Consider the following 20,710-nt stretch of genomic DNA (forward strand, 5'->3'; position numbering starts at 1 on the left):
GGGTCTGTAGATTGCTGCTCTGATTTGATTGCCTCTTCACTTTTCCAACTACATGCTCATCTACTTGAAAGTTTGGAGCTTTTTTTTTTTTTTTTTTTGCTTTTAACTAGCAAATATGAATATAAATTTAAAAACATATGTGAAAAGCCTATTTTGAAGTGAATTTTAGTAAACACAACCTCATAAGATAATTGGTGACATTCAAAGCTTGATTGACTAACACTGGCACTCAATCTAGGTCATTGGTTTTATGAATCTACACCAAGCAAAGAAATGTACATGCACTACGGAGGAACATCACGTAACAGCATGCCAAAATCGTTCATCATAATCAGTGTCAGACGCTCTTGGGGTGATTAACACTTGATTCCTTGTGAAGAAAACCAACAGTTTACCACCTGACATTGAATAATCCAAATTACACCTTGTAGTTTTTTTATATTAAAGTCACGTTTATTCCATCCCACACAACCGGCATCTCACTGGCAGCAATGCCAAAGAGAGAATTCATTCACACCGCAACAGAATTAACCTATCACACCTATTATCCTTAAAAATAACAGCAATCGCAAAGAAAGCATGACTTTTAAAATGGTTACACAATAGTTATGAATGCTTTAGAGATGTGAGGACCAATAAAACATTGACAAGTGATGTGAACGAAGGACAGTAAGAGAATTTGTACATAAAAAACATTATCTCATGCATAAAATCCATATTTATGATGTTTAAAGTATGATGTAACATTTAAATACTCACTTTGGAAAAGCCATCAGAGAGGAGTGAGTGACCTCTCCCCTCAATGAATAAACACTCTTTATTGACACAACGAAAAGTAACCTGCTGAATTAGTCATAAAAATAAAAAGTTATGTTTTAATACACAGTGAAAGCTGTAAATAGCAGTTATCCCTCTTCGAACCGTATCTTTAAATAGAGAAAGCCCACTAACAAAAGCAAGCATTGTAACACTGTGCCTAAATGATGATGAGAACAATTTCCCCCAAAAAATGCACACAACGTTAAGGGTCTTTTTAAAGTCCTTGGTCCCTCTAAACGGTGTGCCAATCATTAGTTGAAGATGACAGCTTTCCACGGTTTGCTGGCTGTGGAGGGGTAGGAGAAGAGGAAAATGGCCATGCTGAAAATGTAAACTCAATTCAGCAAGTCTGGTTGGAGGCCAATCCTCTGAAGCACATCCTCAGGCATGCAAAACACAGGGTTTACTGGTTTGATCTGCTCATCTCCCAGCAAAGACAGACCAGCCACACCAAACAGAGTGTGGAAAGGATCCACCTAGATGGAAATATGGAACACTGGCAAGAATGTACCACAGATACTGATGAACTCTGTATAAAGAATGGCAAGTCCTAGAGAAATGACATGCAAAATATTTATGCATATGCAAAATTTTATGCGACCAATCCCAAAGAGAGCTTACCACGTCTCCAGGCCTATCAGCGAAGCCTCCAGTCTCTTCATCCTGGCAAGCAAGAATAAAACTGCACAGCTTTGCTTTGTCAATCCAGTGAATTCTGCCAATGATCTTCAAAGAGGCAAGAACCCACCAGGAATAGCAGACATCAGGCAGCTGAAATTATCAGAGACAAAACAAATATCATCCACAGATGTGTTTGTTCTCTCATCAATAATAACTCCTTATAAATAAATGAATACAAATTATAATAATCTAGTATTAAGTTTTGAAAACATCAAATAATTTCTTTTTCAATTTTGTTTCTTATTTATGGTCAATTTTAATTTGGTTTTAATATGTTTTATGGTTCTCAAACAATTTTAAATGAATCTATATTTTAACTGCTATTTAAAAAAAAAAAAAAGTTTCATTATGCTAATCATTTTAGTTTTAATCTTTTACATCTTCAGGCTGTACCATTTATGATCCAGCTACACTGACGGGATCAGATGGTCCCTTCATGAGCACAATACACTGTTAGTCAAAAATCAGACTTGGGATTCAATTAAATAACCAGCACCATCTGAAAATATAACTAGTTTTCACTCTTTTAAGTCACACTTTTTAATTTGTTGATGTCTTTGATTTAAAGGACATCTCACCTTCTCTGGCCTTCCATTCAAGCCTCCTGATGGTAACTGTCTTTCACAGAGCCACCAACCCAAAAGATCTGCATTTACTTGATGAAGCTGCCCAGTGATCGACAAGAAACCTGTGCAGCAGTAAATCTAGAGATGGGGAGAAAAACATCTGATTACATTGTGTGGATACACTAAACTGGTTTAAAGGTGGTCATAAAATACCTCAAACACCTCACCTGACCAGCATGGGACTCTGAACCAGGCCTACAACCAAACCCACCATCAAAGTTCATACAGGACAGCACAAACCCCACGGCCTTGTCCATGTTGATCACATCCAACTTGCCCTGCACAGAAATTTATCTCATGTATTTAAACCCTTGAAAGTTTGCAAGAAACACTATAAAAGACAATAGAATACAATATTTGAATAGAAAGGAATTCAGACCAGTAGTGCCAATGTTGCAACCGCACAAAAGGAAAACCGTGTATCTATTTCTCCTGTTAAGGAACAAAAGCGAGCATTCATGAAGTCATATAATACTTAAAACTTTTTAGTCCAGTAAAGACTGAAAAAGCAAATAAATAAATGTACCCCATTTGTCTCCTGCGAATGAGCCATCCTCTTGCTGCAGTCCTTTAACATAGTCAACCACTTTGTCCACATCAATGGCATTAATGCTGTCATACAAGGACAGGATCTAAAGGGAGTAAAACATTTTTTTTTTAAATATATAACCATTTATTAATTATGATGATTGCCTTCTTGATTTTGTAGATTCCTGCTGACCTGTACAGCACTGAGGGTGTAGAGGAGGTGAGGGTCATGGCCAGTGCTGGCGCTGATGCCTCCACAGTCGTGCTGACAGGACTTGATGAACTCTATGATCTCCTCGCGGTTCATTCGGGACAGTTGACCCATCAGGTCCATTACTGTCAGGCCCCAGTAGATGCCACTCATTCTCAAGTACTCTGACAGTGTGTACTCCTGCAGGAGATGGTGCAGAATACATGAGAATTAACCTAGAACTCTATTCATTTTTGGAGGAAACCCATTTTTACATTTTTTGTAAGCCATCAACTTACATAGTCATCCTTCTTGGAGCCATAGGCTGCAATATAGTCTGCATGCTTGTCTAGGAGGAGCGTGTGTGGTGCATCAGGTTTAATGACCACGTCTTTAACCTGGGTCCCCTGCAAAATAAAGTTGCCGTTATCACTTTCTAATAATAAGCTCAAACCTGCAGTCGGACACATTCATTTGAGCCCAGGCTGTAAGCTGTGCTGAACTGACTGCGCGCGGGGGTGACATGGTTCAGCTGCTATCGTTCTCATCTTTTGATGTGTAACATTACTTCACAACCTTCACAATCGCAGTTGACCGCATGCTCTTTCTTTATGGGGAAAACATGATCGCATATGATATGATTAAATAACTATAAAAGCAAAGTAGTGTATTTTACATTACCATTCTGACGGAGAAGCAAGAGAGTGGACTACAAGCGGACTTCAATAGTCACGCACATATTACGTCATCACATTCCTCGTCGTTTCTACGGGTGCCAGTAAAGGACATTATAGACGTGTTATTATCATAGACAGTAAAAGAAAAAGGTTATTATGGGGAGCTAAAGCGCATTTAAACAAGGGAACCTCAATAGAATATTTGCTGGTATGACATGATACAAATTACCACACAGTAACCACAACTGCATTTTTTTTCAAAGATACATAAATACAGTTAAAGCCAGATCTATTTGGATTTGAAAATTTGACCGTGAATAGTGACTAAACATAACTTTTTTTTTCCAATATATTAACTTTAAATATATTAAAAGTTGCATAAGTATTATCCAAAATTAATTTTAGCCCAATCTAATCTATCACTCAGTATGAACTAATTTCTGTAGTTTGGGACTTAACATCGGTTCAGTTGCTAATAAACATATATTTACCATAAATTAAAAAATAATATTTATTTGTGTATTATTTTTCAGTAGCTTGGTTAATATAGTTTTTTTTTCTATTTAATGTAAAAAAAAAAAAAATAGAAAGGGATTACAATGATACAAATACTTTGTGTAGGTCCAAATTAAGTTGCTTAGATGTTTTTTGTATTGGGGGGAATCATGAAATCACACTCAAAATATTAAATTTTGTCCTATATTATAACATGTAGGGTAATTCAAATTCATTAATAGCATTTTGAAAGTGGGGTATAGATATTTGGGCAAGAAATTGACAGATGTTTTCAAAGTAGATTATTTATTTTGATTTTGAAGACATCGGTTACAAAAAGAATATGAGGACGTGCTGTGTAACTATGTTACTGTTCAGTTTAACATTTGATCAACACAGTTGTTTAACACAAAGACGGCAAGGCATAGATGATATGACATAAGGCCACTGGAGCTCTGTGGAGGCAATTTACAGTCTGTGAGATACAATCCTGAGATCTATTGATCAAACGCATCAACATGTAAAAAATACGATCTAACAAACAATTGGCTTATGGCACGGAAGTCCTGGGTTTACAGGTTCACTGTTTGAATTTCCCAAGGTGTTCTCTTGAGATGATGAGCCTTTGGATTTGTGCGGTCCCTTCATAAATCTGTGGATGCAGACAATAAGACATTCAGCACATTTTAGCACATTGTTGGCACCAATTCAAATAAACAGGGTTTGTGTCTACAATCCTTACCTGGTAAATCTTAGCATCTCTCATTAGCTTCTCCACAGGATATTCACTATTGAAACCGTTCCCACCAAAGATCTGGACAGCATCAGCAGCACACTGGTTTGCAATATCTCCAGCAAAGGCCTTGGCAATCGAGGCATAGTAGGTGTTCCTGCGGCCCTGATCCACTTCCCAGGCTGCTCTCTGATAGGCCATCCTGGCAAGCTCCACTTTCATGGCCATCTCAGCCAGAAGGAATGCCACTGCCTGGTGCTGGGGGTCAGAAGACAAACGCAGTTTATTAATTATTAATTACGCGAGTAGATTTATTTTAGAATTAACTGTCTTACTAACTTAATGGAATCAGTTTGAGTTGTTAAAAATGTCTACTGAAACAGACACCTACCTCAGCAATAAACTTGCCAAAAGTCTTTCTCTCCAAAGCATACTTCGTGGCCTCTTCCAGTGCTCTCTGTGCAAGTCCTGTAGCACCTGCAGCCACCTGAAAAACATCAAGAGATGGTTGACATGACGTGACGTATTAGACAACTGCAATTTGTTAGCAATAATAACTGCAAAAGAACACTTACTGGTGGTCTGGTCTTGTCAAATGCACCCATGGCAATCTTGAAGCCAGCTCCTTCTCCAATCAATACATTCTCCTTCGGGATTCTTACATCATCAAATGTGATGCCCCTGGTGTCTGAGGATCTTTGGCCCATGTTTAATTCCTGGTGAACAGAAGAATGTAGACATAAGCAAGTAGTGCAGAATCTTATAGTGTTAATATAATTAATATAGTGTATAAGTATTGTCTAAATGCATCAGACTGCAGTTGACAGCAGATTGTACCTTTCTGCCTGGCTGGACTCCTGGGGTATCAGCTTCCACAATAAAGCCTGTGAAAGCCTTGCTAGCAGGGCATTTGGGATCGGAATCTGTGCGGGCCAGCAGGAAGTACCTACAAATGCAAACAGAAGGGTTTATAATGAATCCAAAACACAGTTATGAATTACTGAAGTGAAACTGAAGTAGTTTACCAACCAGTTTGCTTTTCCTCCATTGGTGATCCACATTTTCTGACCACTGACCACATACTCGTCTCCTTTCTTAACAGCCCGGGTCTTTATCCCAGCCACATCAGAGCCTGCCCCTGGCTCAGTCACACAGTATGCCTGTCGACAAAGTAACATATTAATTAGCAAAAGTGTGTGCTCATGTACTGCTATGTGAATGTTATATAAATCTTAAAAATATGGATGATTATAAAAACGATGACACACTTACACACATTAATGGTTCTTCCGTCATTCTGCCCAAATATTTCTTCTTCTGGGCATCATTACCAGCAATAATGACAGGCATTTGCTGTATAGAAAAACAACATTAAAATTAAAACATATAACAGTAAGTTCTGGAAAAAGTCCTATGGACAAATGACAATTTAATTGAAATATTAAATGAAGCCTAGTTAAAAAATATGTTCATAAACCCCAACTTACTCCCAGAGAGTTTGCCTCAATGGCTGTCTGTACTCCAGTGCAGCCAAAGGCCAGTTCCTCTGTGATGAGACAGGCATCAAATATGCCCAGACCCAAACCACCTGGAGCATATGGCAATATGGTCAGAATTAAAGGAATAGCTGTCCTCATGTCCTCAAACTCCTATGACATACTTTCTACCATTAAACACAAAGTGTAAATTTGTGAAGAATATCTTAGGTACTCTTTTTAATATCATGATGAGAAGGAAGCCTGAGGTTGCATAGTCTCAGTCTAATGCATCAGACATCCAACCAAAATAGGAAACTCTTTGGGAGTTTCAAAGTTGTCATCTGATTGTTTGAATTCTACAGGATGTCCGGGATATCTGTGTGTTGCGTTCTTTGAAAGCCCACCTGGAAACAAAGCCTTAGTGAGCCCAAACCCCCTCACAAAAGAAGAAAGCTGTCGTGTTTACATCTATGACAATGAGCGCTTTGGCAGCCCTTGGCTAATGAAAACTGCAATCAGTCCAGACATTCTGCGATCAGTCTGAAGGCCTGGCTTCGCAAAACTTGACACTGCCAAGCACTAAAATGCCTGGCGGTCATGCAGGTTTTATAGTTACATGAAAGTGAATAAATGATGACAAAATAATCATTTTTGGCTATCAGTCTTTAAAGTACCTACCACAGTCCTCTGGAATATGTCCATTCATTAGACCCAACTCCCATGCTCTCTTAATGAGAGGAAATGGATACTGCAAGGAGGAAATCAGAGATGATTATGATTATTATTTTACAAATCTAAAAATATGTTAATGCAAAATGGTGGACATATGGATTTAAATAACCTACTTCACCACTTTTGTCATATGACGGGGCAGCTGGGACAATCTCCTCCCGTGCAAACTTTCTTGCCACCTCCTGGAACTCTTTCTGCTGGTCAGTTAGTTCTGTTAAATTGAGGAATAATGTGTTGGGACGTCGTAACAATGCTGTGGTATTTTTAAAAATACAGGATCATTATACACACCAAAGCTGAAGCCTCCATGAGCTTCTCTCGAGGCAGCAATAGCTGCTCTGGCACCGGCTTGAGGGCCAGTACTCTGAAACCTGCGTCCAGCCTGAAAACCTGCCCTCAAAACCTGTACACAATTACAGATCATTACACATTCCTGCACTGACACAACTGGTTTAAAGATTTACCACAGTGCAGATAAAGTCATTCTACAGTCATCAAGGAAATGTTCATTATTGGACTTAATCACTTTTATTATTTTTTTATTGTACAAAGTAAAATAATAATAAAATCGTATAAAGAATGAATGTTACAGTATAGCCTATTTATGCACAGTATGACAAGATGAGGTTAAGCACTTTTGTTTATAGGCAGGGTTACAGCAGTCAAAGTGAACCTACGAGCAGGGGAAGAGCTAAAACTTTCTCAACTCACCAATTCACGTTAACTCATCACATTTAGGATAACTACATAATCCCAGATGCAATGATTTTCTCACTAACACGCGTCTAGACTAGCTGTGGGAATTCCTAGCGCTAGGCTAGCTATCTCTTAATATGACATTGATAAAAATGGCAAGTATGTGCAAAATAAAAACCGTTTAACAATTACGTCGACAGAAATGCGTATTTACCTTATTTAAAATCATCTTAGTGACAATGCTCAGATCCTTCAATGCCCTTACAGCGTTCACCTCACAGTAAACATGAAGGACCAACCAATCATCGGCCTCCGTTTTATCACGTGATTAAATACCGTCGTTCTAGTGACTTTTGCCCTACTTTTATTATATAACGTATATATATATATATATATATATTTAATCTGTTTATCCACATTTGTTGAAAAAAAAGATCTCCTTGATAGACGTATTATATATATATATATATATATATATATATATATATATATATATATATATATATATATATATATATATATATATATATATATATATATATATATTATTAATATTTGTGACCCTGCCTGTGAACACCCAGCTGATTTTTTGTTTGTGTGATTTACTTTTTCTACATAAAATCATCCTTTATAAAGATCTAGAAGATTCTGTGAAAATGTACTTTGTAAGGCCATGTCAAAGATTGAAATCAAAGTGAAATTAATGGTTGAAATCAAACTTTGATTCTTGTTATCTCATAATTAGATTTTGAGACTTTAGCTTTGATTTCACAGACAGGAAATGTGTCCGAGGGTCAAATTTTGTATAAATAAATACAAATAAAAATCTTTTGCTTCAACCTACTTTTCTGTTTTACAATAAACATCCCACTGAAGAGAAATTATTAATTAATTCAAAGAGTACAGTATACTACTTTTAATTAATTAACGAACTTGAAATATACAAAATATGTAGGCTTATGAGGGCTTGAAAACTCTGAGGCCCAATCGAATATTATTTAATTATTTTAATAATCCTAATACTTATGTAAAAGGTAGGATTTTTTAAAGCAAACATCATGACTTAAAATAAGAAAGAAAGAAAAACAAAAATATCAAATAATAAGAAACTCCAAATATAATTTTTATATTAGTGTATAATATGTTAATAACCAAAATGGAAATAAAAGATTTCGACATTTTCAGTGAACGTTTTATTCAGTTTTACTCTAATTTAACTAACAGGCAGTGTATCTATCCAGTAGGGGGGATGAGGTAAACACACATCCGCCCTTTAGACCCGTTTTATTCTACAGTCTATGGTGGAGATACATAGCTGTCTTGACAGATGCCAGTATCCGTGAGAAAGCTCTGGCGGGAGTAACAATGTTCAACTAACAGTGTCTAGACTGTTGTCGTACAGGTCGTTTATTACATCGGATCTCAGTAAAAGCGGCCAACCCGGGAATAAAGGGAAAGTCTCTGTGAGTGTAATGCTCGCTAACGGCCGAGCCGCTCTGTCGGTCTTGACACATCCTCAGCTAGCTCTCCGGATAAATTAAGTTAGCGCACTCAAACTTGAGCAGGAGATGTCTCGGGACGACAACCCTCACACCCTCCTGGGAAGGATACGGTTTTTAAACAAATGCATTGAATGTTTCCGAAAAAGTGAGCCTCTGCCGGAGTCCCTGTGTTACGTGCCGAAAGAGGTTTGCTACAAAATCTGTAAGGATTCGTCGTCGGGCTCCGCTTCCGCGTCCTCTTCAACAACTGGCAACTCCGGCGGCAAGAGTGTGGTGTCGGTGTGGGAAGGCCCACATCAGGCTCCACACAAGAAATTGTGCAAGTGTAACATCGAGCCTAAAAAAGGGACGTGTATACGGACAACGGGGCAAGAGTACTGCAACAGCCATGGCCTGTGGGTCAAAATAAGCAAGGTATGGATTATTTGTATGAGATGTTGTCGAGAACTGGTGTCAGGAGGGTTTTTTTGATTAATCTGCTGTATCATTACTGCTACCCGAATACAAGGGACTTCCTGGTCCGTGACGTCACGGCAGTAACATGTTGCTCTGTTTGTGGCTCTCAGAATGTTCCACTCTTCGGATCAATGGGCACGAGGCAGCCTATCTTGTGTTGTTTGTCACTGTGATTGTGTGATTCGTCTGTCCATCACAGGAGCAGCTGGAGGAGTATCGTCCTGGTCTGGACATAGAGGAGGGCTGGATCCTGGTGTGTAAACACACTGAAGGTGGAGACAGGCTTGTGCCAGTGGAGTCCCCTGAAACTATCAGCAGACAACAGCAGCTGTTTGGATATGACCACAAGCCTTGTAGCAGGTCTGTGTCACCCTCAGCCCAGCATTCTCCAATTCACTGATCCATGATGTACATACTTCATTTCATTGAATCGAAAAAAGTTTGAAAATCTGTGGTTGTTTTGAAATGTAATTCATCAAATGATCATTTAATAAAAGGAACAAGGATTTCCACAAAAAATATTAAACTTTTTTCAGTATTCATAATAATAAGAAACGGGGTTAGACATCAAATCAGCATATTCAGATGATTTCTGAAGGATCATGTTACACTGACGACTGGAGTAATGATGCTGAAAATTCAGCTTTCCCAACCCAGGGTTAAATTACAATCTAAAATAGATAACAGCTGTCTTAACTTTAGAATAAATAAAAGAGGTGTTACCTTAAGACCACAAAACCATTTCCTACTTTAAAGCAAATGCTAAAGTTTTTAGAAAAGCTTTTAATGCTCACCGGGATTGTATCAATCAATCAAAAATAAAATAAAACAATATTATTGTAAAATATTATTGCAATTTAAGCTGCTATTAAAATTTAATTAGGCAGTCTGACATATTCAGCTTCGTGTTTGAATTCACAATTACAAGATATTAAACTATTGATTGTAAATAACTGTATCCTGACAATTTATTGGATGTCAAGTACCAGAATTTTTCCTGAATTGCTTTGTAGGTGGGAGCAGGTGGTGGATGTGGAAAACTGCTTACACATGGGTGTCAAACCCAAGGTGGCAGAGCCGGACGAGGGCGCTGTTCGAAAGCTGAGGTGAGTGGATGCTTTGACAGAAATTTACAGGTACAAATTTTCTGCGTGTTTGAACCATATGACTTGTATTTTTGGCGAACAAGAGTCTAATTAATATATTGTAATATTAATAAGCAGTAAAGCAGGTTTATAATTTTTCTTCATTGTAGCAGAGGTGTATCTAACTGATTGCATGTACAGTATGAATTGCATTTTATAAATTAACCAGGAAAAAATGATGTTATTGACCTGGCTCTGCCTAATCCTTTGATAGACTGCATGCAACCTCTGTTTTCTAGGTATGTACCTCCTACATGGACATTTGAATGCGATGAGGACCTTGTACACTACTTCTATGACCAAATTGGGAAAGAAGATGAAAACCTTGGCAGTGTGAAGCAGTGCGTGACTAGCATTGATGTTTCTTCTAGTTCGGTATGTGTGGGCTTAGTATTGTTCTACGTTATAGTGAAGAGCAGAGAGCCGTGAACACATCAGGTGTTCTGGACTAGTAAGTGAGTTTTCCTGTTTGAAGGAGGACCCCAGTGGTGGTGCAAGCTGCCTGACAGATGGAGACACTGAGACATACTGGGAAAGCGATGGCATGCAGGGACAGCACTGGATCCGGCTGCACATGAAGAGGGGCACTGTGGTCAAGTAAGGAGAACTGATCTGCTAGCCACTCTAATTATCATGGACTTTGTTCACAATGCACCAAATCCGACCTTTGGGACTGACTGTCTGAACTTTCATTCTGTAAGTGATAAAATGAGAACAATGTTTCTACGTCATTGTATGAAATCGTTCAGATTTTAGGGCATTTCATGCCATTTGATCTGTCTTTTGCTCATCAGACTACAGAAAACTAAACCGATTTGAGTCTGATTGAAAAAAGCTGATCATAAACAACATAAATTATTATTTTCTCTTTCTTTAGCAAACTGATATTAACAGTGGACTCAACAGATGATAACTACATGCCCAAAAGAGTGACTGTTTATGGTGGAGAGGGAGACAATCTCAAGAAATACAGTGACGTAACAATAGATGAGTAAGTCGCTTTTTATTATTTAAGCTTAACAAACTTTTTGGGTGCAATATTTTGTCTGGAAAATGTTTTTCTTCTAAAATAAATGTCACTTTGATATTTTGTTATCTAATGTAATAAGATTCATGCATATTTTTTTATTACTAATTACTTTCTGGGGGGGCCAAATACCAGAAGAACTATTTTCAAGTTATATATATATGTAAAGGTTATATAAGATTCTGAATATTTGCAACAGCATGGTTTATTTCTGTCACAGCAACTTAATTGGAGAGGTTTGTGTTCTGGAGGACATGACATCCCATTTGCCTGTTATAGAGATCAGAATCGAGGAATGTCGAGGTAAGGTTTATCTGACATGACGGGGTGTCAAACTCAATTCCTGGAGGGCTGGAGCCCTACAGAGTTTAGATTCAACTCTAATTAAACACACCTGATCCAACTAATCAAGTACTTCATGCTCAGTTGTAAACTACATTGTATGTGTAATGGAGCAAAACACTGCAAGGCTCCGGTCCTCCAGGAATTGAGTTTGACAGCCCTGTGACATCACATGCACGCTGTCATCTGAAAGAGAAAGTCATCTTGATTTATAATGTTTCTTTTCTATAATTACATTTTGCTGTAGATGAGGGAATTGATGTACGGATCAGGGGTCTAAAGATCAAATCATCCTGCGAGCGTGACTTGGGCCTGAATGCAGACGTGTTCCAGTCTCCCAACCTAGTGCGCTACCCGAGGTTGGAGGGCACACTGCCTGATGTCCTTTATCACCGGGCACTGGTCATTCAGAGGTAACACCCACCAATGTCTGACATAATAAGGTCTGTTACGTGAGCTTTTGGCAGCTCTTAGTGGTGTTGTTTTTTTTTTTGTGTGTGTGTCTGTAGGTTCATTACACTCCTGGACAGTCTGTTGCCTCATATGGTGCCTGCATGGGACTACAGCCTTGGAACATTCAACCAGATCAAAGTTAGTACTCTTATCTTGGGCAAATTTATCTTGTGCCATTCTACACCTTCAGTGAAAAGTTTGCGTCTATGTGTACGTGTTGTCCTTCATCTTTCCCATCAGTCACTTAAATGATCAAGATGAAGTTTGCACTTTCTGCCCTAATTTGTGCCCCCCCCAAAATATTCTGTTTCCTCAAACTGTGTTCTGCCCTTTAGAGCGTAAAGCAGTTCCTGTTGTTGTCAAAGCGTCGCTCTGCCCTCATCACCCAGTGCCTGAAGGACTCTGAGACCAGTAAGCCTAACTTCATGCCCCGCCTTTACATCAACCGTCGCCTTGCCATGGAGCACCGTGACAATCCCACTCTGGACCCCACATGCAAAAATGCTGTCTTCACTCAGGTAGTACTCAAAACAAGTGTCAATACCCTTGCAAAATTAATTGTTCTGTGGTTGCGTCAAACCGTTCGAAAGTTGGTGTCAAATAAAAAATTTTTTTAAGAAATGAATGCTGCATTGTTCAGAAAGAACACATAAAATTGATCAAAACATTTAAATGTATTACACAGTACATTTAAATTTTAAATGCTGTTCTCTCTATTCACCACACAATTCTGAAAAATGATGTCCACACAAATATAAAGCAGCACAACTGTTTTCAATATTGATCGTAATAAGAAATGTTTCTTGAGCACCAAATCAGCACATTAGAATCATTTCTGAAAGATCATGTGACAATCTAGCCTTGTCAACACAGGAATATTACAATATTTTCAGTAAGATAAGTCATTTTAAATTGTGATCATATTTCACAATATTATAGTTTTTTGCATAAATACAGCCTTGGTAAGCTTAAGACATTTAAACAAAAAAATAATAACAATCTTCTTGACCACTACCATTTGAAGTGTAACAATGTACAGTGAATACTCCAATGTTTATGCAGGTTTATGAGGGTCTGAAGCCGTCTGACAAGTATGAAAAGACTCTGGACTACAGGTAGTTTTTTTATTGCATCTATTCTTTTTAAATAGCCAAAATGCGCTATAACATACTAATTATGATTGTGAAACCAATGATACCAATATTTTTCTCTTTCTTACAGGTGGCCAGCACGATATGACCAATGGTGGGAGTGTAAATTCATTGCAGAAGGCATCATCGATCAAGGTCATATAGAGATAAGCATCCTCACACCCACTCAATAAAACACAGTATCCTCACCTGAGATCTCCGTCTTGTAGGTGGTGGTTTTCGAGACAGCCTGGCAGACATGTCTGAAGAACTTTGTCCCAGCTCATCCGAGTGCCCCATGCCACTTCCATTCTTCACGAGAACTTCTAACCAGGTAACAACTAACTTGACTGATGCAGTCGTTTTCTTTCTATAGTCCATAAGAGTTGACTCTAATGGAACTGACGATGTAGTTGTTCACTTATCATTATATAATGATTAAACTGTTTTTGGATCAGGGGGCTGGAGAGGCCAGAGACTTCTATGTGCCAAATCCTTCATGCCGAGAATTCCACAAGTTGGAGTGGATTGGGCAACTAATGGGCGCAGCTCTGCGTGGAAAAGACTTTCTGGTCAGTGCTGGTCTTGTGGTGTAATTGCAGTGGGACTTAGTGTTAATCGATCGTTCTGTAAAGAATATGCTTTCATAATATTCATCGTTTAGGTTCTGGCTTTACCAGGGCTGGTGTGGAAGCAGCTGATTGGAGAAGCGGTCAGCTGGACCAAAGACTTTCCTGCAGTAGATTCGGTGATGGTAAGAAGCCAAAATATCTCTCCCTCAGTCTTAACTTTGCATCTTGATGCTGACCACTCTTTTGCCAGAGGAGAACTAGTCAGTTGATAGAGCCTTTTATTTTTTCTTCGTTTCTGTTACCTAATGGAGTTTGAGTTCTTTGCCACTGTCTTCTTTGGCTTGTTTAGTTGGGTTTTAAAAGACAATTATTATAGTTTTATTATCAATTTGACTGTTCTGACACTTATAAGTTGAGAATAAAACTTTAACCGAATTGAACGGAATTATGACACTTGTCTTCTGTAGAGATTTGTATTGAATAAAGCGCTATATGAATAAAGGTGACTTGTTTACATGTTTGGTTTGATTTCTTAGGTGAAGCTGTTGGAGGCTATGGAGCATATGGACAAGGAGACATTTGACTTTAAGTTTGGCCAGGAGCTTGTGTACACCACACCCCTGAGTGACGGCCGGCTGGTGGAGCTGATCCCAGGAGGCAGTGGAGTGGTGGTCCGATATGAAGACCGCATGGAGTTCATCCGCTTGGTTCAGAAATCCAGACTAGAAGAGAGCAGAGAACAGGTAATACTACACTACAGAGTGTATTGAAACTATTATAATTGGGATTAACAGAAAAAACAACAACATTCTTTTTGAAGACATACTAAGCATATGGTTTGTTTTTTGTTTTTTCGGTCATTCAGTAAAATTCTGTGCTGTGTTTCTGCACCACAGATTGCTGCCATGCAGGCAGGACTGGTGAAAGTGGTGCCGCAAGCTGTGCTTGATCTCCTGACATGGCAAGAAGTGGAGAAGAAAGTGTGTGGAGACCCAGAGATCACAGTGGAGGCCCTTAAACGCCTCAGTGAGTTATAGAACAGCTGTGACATGAGCATTAAATAATTGATGTTCTCTGCTTCAGGCACTGGAGCGAACAGTGGATGAAACTGAAAATATTACAGCTCTGTACACAAGTCATTCTCAGCTTGTTTTACTTTAGGTCCCGAATTTCAAGAGGCACATTTCCAAAAGAATTAGTTTTGATAGAATTTTATGTCAATGTTTGCTAATATAGTGCATGTATACTAATATAAAGTGTTTTTCTATTTATCAGCACGATATGAAGACTTAGAACAAACAGATGTCAGAGTGCAGTACTTATGGGAAGCCCTGATGAACTTTACCAATGGTTAGTAACTTAAGGATGCTTGGTGTACATGAAATAGCTGTTTCTAGTAATTTGCAAAATTAAGTATTTAATTTTCCCATGTTTATTTCCACTTTAACCAGAGGATCGCAGCAGGTTTTTGAGGTTTGTGACTGGCAGAAGTCGTCTTCCTGCTCCAATTTACATCTTCCCAGACAAACAAGGGTAAGTTATGGAGAAAATAACACTGAGATCACATACATTTTGGTTGTGGTCTAAATAAACCTTAAACAAAAGCATTTTTGTCTAGATCTGAAACCACAGATGCACTTCCTCAATCTTCTACATGTTCCAGCACCCTTTATCTACCCAAATACCAAAGGTGTGATTATTTAATATAATATGTGTAAGAAATTGGTCTTTCTGATGCATAATAACTCAAAATGTTTTCACCTCTTTTTGACTGCATTGTAATGGTGTTTAATCCGCAGTGCTAAAGTTTGTGAAGAGAAGCTTCGCTATGCTGCATATAACTGTGTGGCCATCGATACAGACATGAGCCCTTGGGAGGAGTGACCTGATTTTGCCATGTTTACGAATTTTACACACCGGGATTTTGGCATAAATTAACTGTAGCCTCCAGCACCGTGCACATGACCATGACTACAATATTGCCAATTACATCTGTGAGGTATAAATAAATATGTTATAAACAGTACCTGGTTTGCAGTTCTTTCAAATTTATGGCCATAAAGTCTGAGACCACTCAGGAACATTTTTATTTAGTAGGTTTCAGCATTGATAGAATTCTATCAATATTATTAATATATTAAGATTTCAGCATAATATAATGATTTCTGAAGTATCGTGTGACACTGAAGACTGGAGTAATGGTGCTGCAAATTCGGCTTTGCCTCACAGAAATAAATTATATTTCAAAGTATATAAAACATTTTATCAAATAAATGCAGGCTTGATGCAAGAGTCCATGAACTTCAAGATCCATCATGATCCAACACTTGATCCAAAGAGCATCTTGTGCTTCAGTTCAGAAGTCAGTCAGAACATTGTTCAAGGGCTTGTTATGACCAATAACAAATATTAACTTCTGGTTAATTACCTTATTCTGGTAAAATTCATATACATAAACCTAATTACTTGAGAATGAAGTCTAGGTTTTGTGTGTTTATAAGTGTCTTTCTTATACAAGAGCCCTCAAAGTGATTGATAAAAAAAACTGCAATAAAATGTCTTGCCATAATAGGATATATATATATATATATATATATATATGTAACGGGATAAATATTATAGATGAGGGTTCTTTAATTAAATCCTGCTGTAATGTGATCGCGCTTCCTATTGGCTGCGCTGGTGGCGCTATAGCGCACGGAGTTCGAATGAAATGCAGCAGAGCTAGAGGGAACTGCTGTGGGTGAGTCGTTTCTGTTGCAGCTCCACATTAAAAGTCTGAACAGATGGAGCTGTATTAGCGTGACTCACAATTCTCTTCTTTCCACTGCTCTGTGTGCAGGTAATTTTCATAAAGCATTTAAGAATTTACATATGTTTAGAATGTTTATTGTAAACTGTATTTTGTAGAGCTCTCAATTCATTGTTTTACTTTTCCATTAAATTTTATTCTACTGTTACCGTAAAATGGATGATTATTTTGTACTCTGTATATTATATGATCACAAAACATTACATCTAGAAAGAGTATTGGAAAAAGTGTGTATAATTTCCTGGAGAAATTACATTTCAAAATGTATTTTACTTTTGTTGTTTTAAGTACAACAATCTGAGTAAACCGTTATAGACGGTTTCAACGGCATCAACATAAACAAACGTTAATGCGCGTGAGCGCTTTTGTGGACCTAACTTAACTTCCGGTAGACTCCAAATAGAATCAATAACAACAGCCAAGTCCCTCTAGAGTAGATATTTTTTGATAACAAACAAAATGTGTTTTCTGTGTGGATCAGGCGGACTTAATAAAAATGCTAATTCATTATTTGCCAGCAGGAGATGTTTTAAAGCACAGACATAAAGCGCGAGAAATAGAGGTTTCCCCAGTAACAGCTGTAAACAAAGCAGAGCTACGCTCACACGCTGCTTTATCAGGCATATAACATGCAAATCTTCTTTCAGAAATACAGCGATATAAAAACACCTGTGCCTCGTTTTGATATTTAAACATAAATGTAAGGAATTATTGTTATTAAACATGCAGTACGTTATGCAACGTTACTTACTCATGTTTATTTAACGAAGCCTTTTTGAAAATCGATCAGTTTTAAAATTGTGGCGAGTCTCCAAAAATAAATAAATGTATGGGAAACACATCCAGCAGCACAGCCACCTGAGCCCAACTTCAGTCTACTCAGAGCCATATAGAGAGAGAGTTGCGACAACGGAAGTTCGAAATGTTTGGTTGTCACGTGATTCATGTAGACTTCAAATAGTTCCAGGAAGTGCGTTGGCGGCCATTCAAACTGATAGAGTAGAGTGACAGAACTGCGATTTCTGGTAATAAGGAGTCAATAAATGCATTTATTTTATATATTTATACAACACTCTGACATATGTATGTAGCATGAATATGTAGTTACAGCGATGTTGTTTTTAAAATATCAAATCGGTTAATATTTGAGGATTAGTGTTCAATTACCGTTATTTTAAAAACGTATTTCAGGCTAATGTTAAGTTGTATAAACACGGGTTGCTGTTGCCTTTTTACGTAACATATTGTCCATTTTTTCACTGATCTAATGTTAACTCATGTCATATTGATGACTTTCAGGTAGTACAGAGACAGGCTGGTGACAGGTGATTTTCAGCTCACACCGCACCATGGGCCAATTAACTGTTAGCAGCAGTAATTAGTATGTTAAATAAATGTAAAATGAAGCTTACTGTTTATAATTCTTACAATACTTATTCAGGTACACAATATATTCAGGTTTAAAACAACTTAAGCATACTCGTATATAAACATGCAAGTTACACTGCCATTCAAAAGTAATGATGCTGAAAATTCAGGTTGGCATCACAGGAGTATATTCCATTTTAAAATAGAAAACAGTTATTTTAAATTGTAATTATACAATAAACTATTTACAGCAATTCATGAATACATTTCTAATAAATTGAATAGCATGACAAGCATTTTGTATGTGTCCTTTCTTTAATGTTGTCCTTGCATAGTCTCCACCATGGTTTGCTGTGCTGCATGGGGATGCTCCACTCGGTCAGAGAAAGGTGTGCGAATGTATGGCTTCCCCGCTGACATGGAGAGGAGAAAATAATGGTTGGCTCAAGTCAGCAATCTAAAAACTAATAAAAATTACAACAACAAAAAATTGTTAGGTAATTATACTTAAATTTATTTGCACTTTTTTACATTGACAATGTTTTACTAGAAATAAGGAACAAGCAAAGCCTTGCAAAACCCAGGGAGGGGAGACTCATGGTGAGACATTGCAGGGAGTCATCAGTGTTACCTATAACTGTGCATTTAACCACCATGTGATATGTACTGTTTGTGGGTAGACAAAAAAAAGGTGTGTGTGTAAACTAAACTGAAGTCAGTATGCAGACAAATTGCAGCAAAGCAATTTGTCATGACCAAAAATTTCAAGAGTAGGCTGAGGTCAGATGCTATTCCCACAATCTTTGTACATCGTCCTGTGGTCAAAAAGAGGAGGGCCCTGCTCCACAATGCACCCCTAGACCTGTGAACAAGAAATGGCTGCTGATTACAGCTATGTTATTTCAGGTGATTCATATATAATAAGTACAAACTCGTACTAGTTGAAGTAAAGTGATGTGATTTTTTCAATATTTAAAATTAGCAAAACCATGTATTCTACCTCTATCAGTTTCAAAGGTTGAGGAAAAAAGAACGAGGATACTCAGAGAAGGTAAAGTGAGAGTGAAGAAAAAGGTAATAGTAAATGAATCACAATAAAAAACACTCCACCCATGTTTTTGCAAACTCAATTCACTCTAAATATATATCAATAGGGCGCATTTTATTATTAAGTAATTTAATACGCGTAATAAGGAACAAACTTTATAACCTAATTTTTTACCACTTCCACTCACCGCTGTCACACGTTATATTGAACTAACGTAATAGGCTATGTAACGTTAGCTAACCTTCCCCACCCTGCAAAAAAATGTTTATACTCCTTTTTTTCTTATTGCAAACACGATGGATGAAACTGAATTATGAGAACAGATTTTACAATTATTAGGGTGTTCGTTACTAACTTTATTCAGCTCCAATCCTAGCCTAATCTGTTAGTTATCTGATAACAAACCTTAAATCTACTCATTTAATGAGTGATAATCTACTAGAAGGTTTTAATTTGCAATGTATTGTTATTGAGATGTACTGATAATATTCAATCTTATTATTTAAACGTCTTACCTTTTAAAAGTGCGTCGCGAACGGTTTGTTCTGCTGCATCTCTACGGCGCGGCATCGGTTTGCTGCTACTTCCGGGAACTATTGAGAGGCTCCACGAGCCGCCATTGCTGTAAAAAAAGCGTTCCATTGGAGTCAATGGAGTTGTCGCAACTCTCACTCTATATGGCTCTGAGTCTACTCATCACCTTGCCTTTAACTGCGTTTGTAGATGGCACCGCAGCCAGACCGATATACACAACACAGACCGGAAGTTAACTTAGGTCCAGACGCGTGCGCCCGATGAAACCGTCTATACTGAGAACAGCAGAGCTAGAGGGAACTGCTGTGGATGGAGCTGTATTAGCGTGACTCACAATTCTCTTCTTTCCACTGCTCTGTGTGCAGGGAAATAAAGTAAAACATCATCCACAATCTGAGTGTGTGTGAGTGCTGTGGAAGAATGGGGCAAACCGGGCCAGATTAACCAAAGGTTACATATATATATATATACATATATATATATATATATATATATATATATATATATATATATATATATATATATATAATTGTGATTTACAAGAAAGGACCTGGCCCTTTCCTTTTTATGCACCCGATCCTACTGTTGCAAGAATATATATTCTTGTTGTCAAGTTATTTGTACAAACTTTCCAATAAATAATAAATAAATAAAAATGATTATTCA

General features: G+C 37.7%; 3 protein-coding genes across 4 annotated transcripts; 1 reads left to right on the forward strand and 2 right to left on the reverse strand.

Moving 5' to 3' along the window:
• Nucleotides 1-428: 428 nt before the first annotated feature.
• LOC113117362 (geranylgeranyl transferase type-2 subunit beta-like) lies at nt 429-3,633 on the reverse strand. Of its 2 annotated transcripts, none has more exons than XM_026285988.1 (9): nt 3,526-3,633; nt 3,144-3,251; nt 2,848-3,045; nt 2,653-2,758; nt 2,506-2,558; nt 2,294-2,404; nt 2,079-2,204; nt 1,441-1,590; nt 429-1,295 (listed from the first exon to the last, which is right to left on the reverse strand). In XM_026285988.1, exons 1-9 carry the CDS (start codon nt 3,526-3,528, stop codon nt 1,155-1,157), a joined length of 996 nt encoding a protein of 331 aa, XP_026141773.1. In that variant the 5' UTR covers nt 3,529-3,633; the 3' UTR covers nt 429-1,154. The 2 variants fall into 2 exon arrangements, with proteins under 2 accessions (XP_026141773.1, XP_026141780.1); XM_026285995.1 differs by having other exon boundaries at nt 429-1,315.
• Nucleotides 3,634-4,303: 670 nt separating this feature from the next.
• Nucleotides 4,304-7,968, reverse strand: LOC113117377 (medium-chain specific acyl-CoA dehydrogenase, mitochondrial-like). The gene is made up of 12 exons (XM_026286005.1): nt 7,870-7,968; nt 7,251-7,362; nt 7,073-7,170; nt 6,906-6,975; nt 6,237-6,337; nt 6,022-6,102; nt 5,779-5,909; nt 5,587-5,695; nt 5,325-5,465; nt 5,141-5,236; nt 4,759-5,007; nt 4,304-4,668 (listed from the first exon to the last, which is right to left on the reverse strand). Exons 1-12 carry the CDS (start codon nt 7,882-7,884, stop codon nt 4,597-4,599), a joined length of 1,275 nt encoding a protein of 424 aa, XP_026141790.1. The 5' UTR covers nt 7,885-7,968; the 3' UTR covers nt 4,304-4,596.
• A 948-nt stretch (nt 7,969-8,916) lies between these two features.
• Nucleotides 8,917-16,308, forward strand: LOC113117384 (E3 ubiquitin-protein ligase HECTD3-like). Its single transcript, XM_026286015.1, has 21 exons — nt 8,917-9,571; nt 9,813-9,973; nt 10,627-10,719; nt 10,998-11,133; nt 11,234-11,355; nt 11,636-11,749; nt 12,006-12,088; nt 12,375-12,540; nt 12,637-12,718; nt 12,916-13,098; nt 13,643-13,695; nt 13,802-13,866; nt 13,941-14,044; nt 14,169-14,282; nt 14,375-14,464; nt 14,819-15,025; nt 15,179-15,308; nt 15,558-15,632; nt 15,734-15,815; nt 15,901-15,972; nt 16,082-16,308. Exons 1-21 carry the CDS (start codon nt 9,224-9,226, stop codon nt 16,164-16,166), a joined length of 2,565 nt encoding a protein of 854 aa, XP_026141800.1. The 5' UTR covers nt 8,917-9,223; the 3' UTR covers nt 16,167-16,308.
• The last annotated feature ends 4,402 nt before the right edge of the window (nt 16,309-20,710 follow it).

The sequence above is a fragment of the Carassius auratus genome, chromosome 2 (genome assembly GCF_003368295.1).
Source record: "Carassius auratus strain Wakin chromosome 2, ASM336829v1, whole genome shotgun sequence".
Lineage (NCBI taxonomy): Eukaryota > Metazoa > Chordata > Actinopteri > Cypriniformes > Cyprinidae > Carassius > Carassius auratus.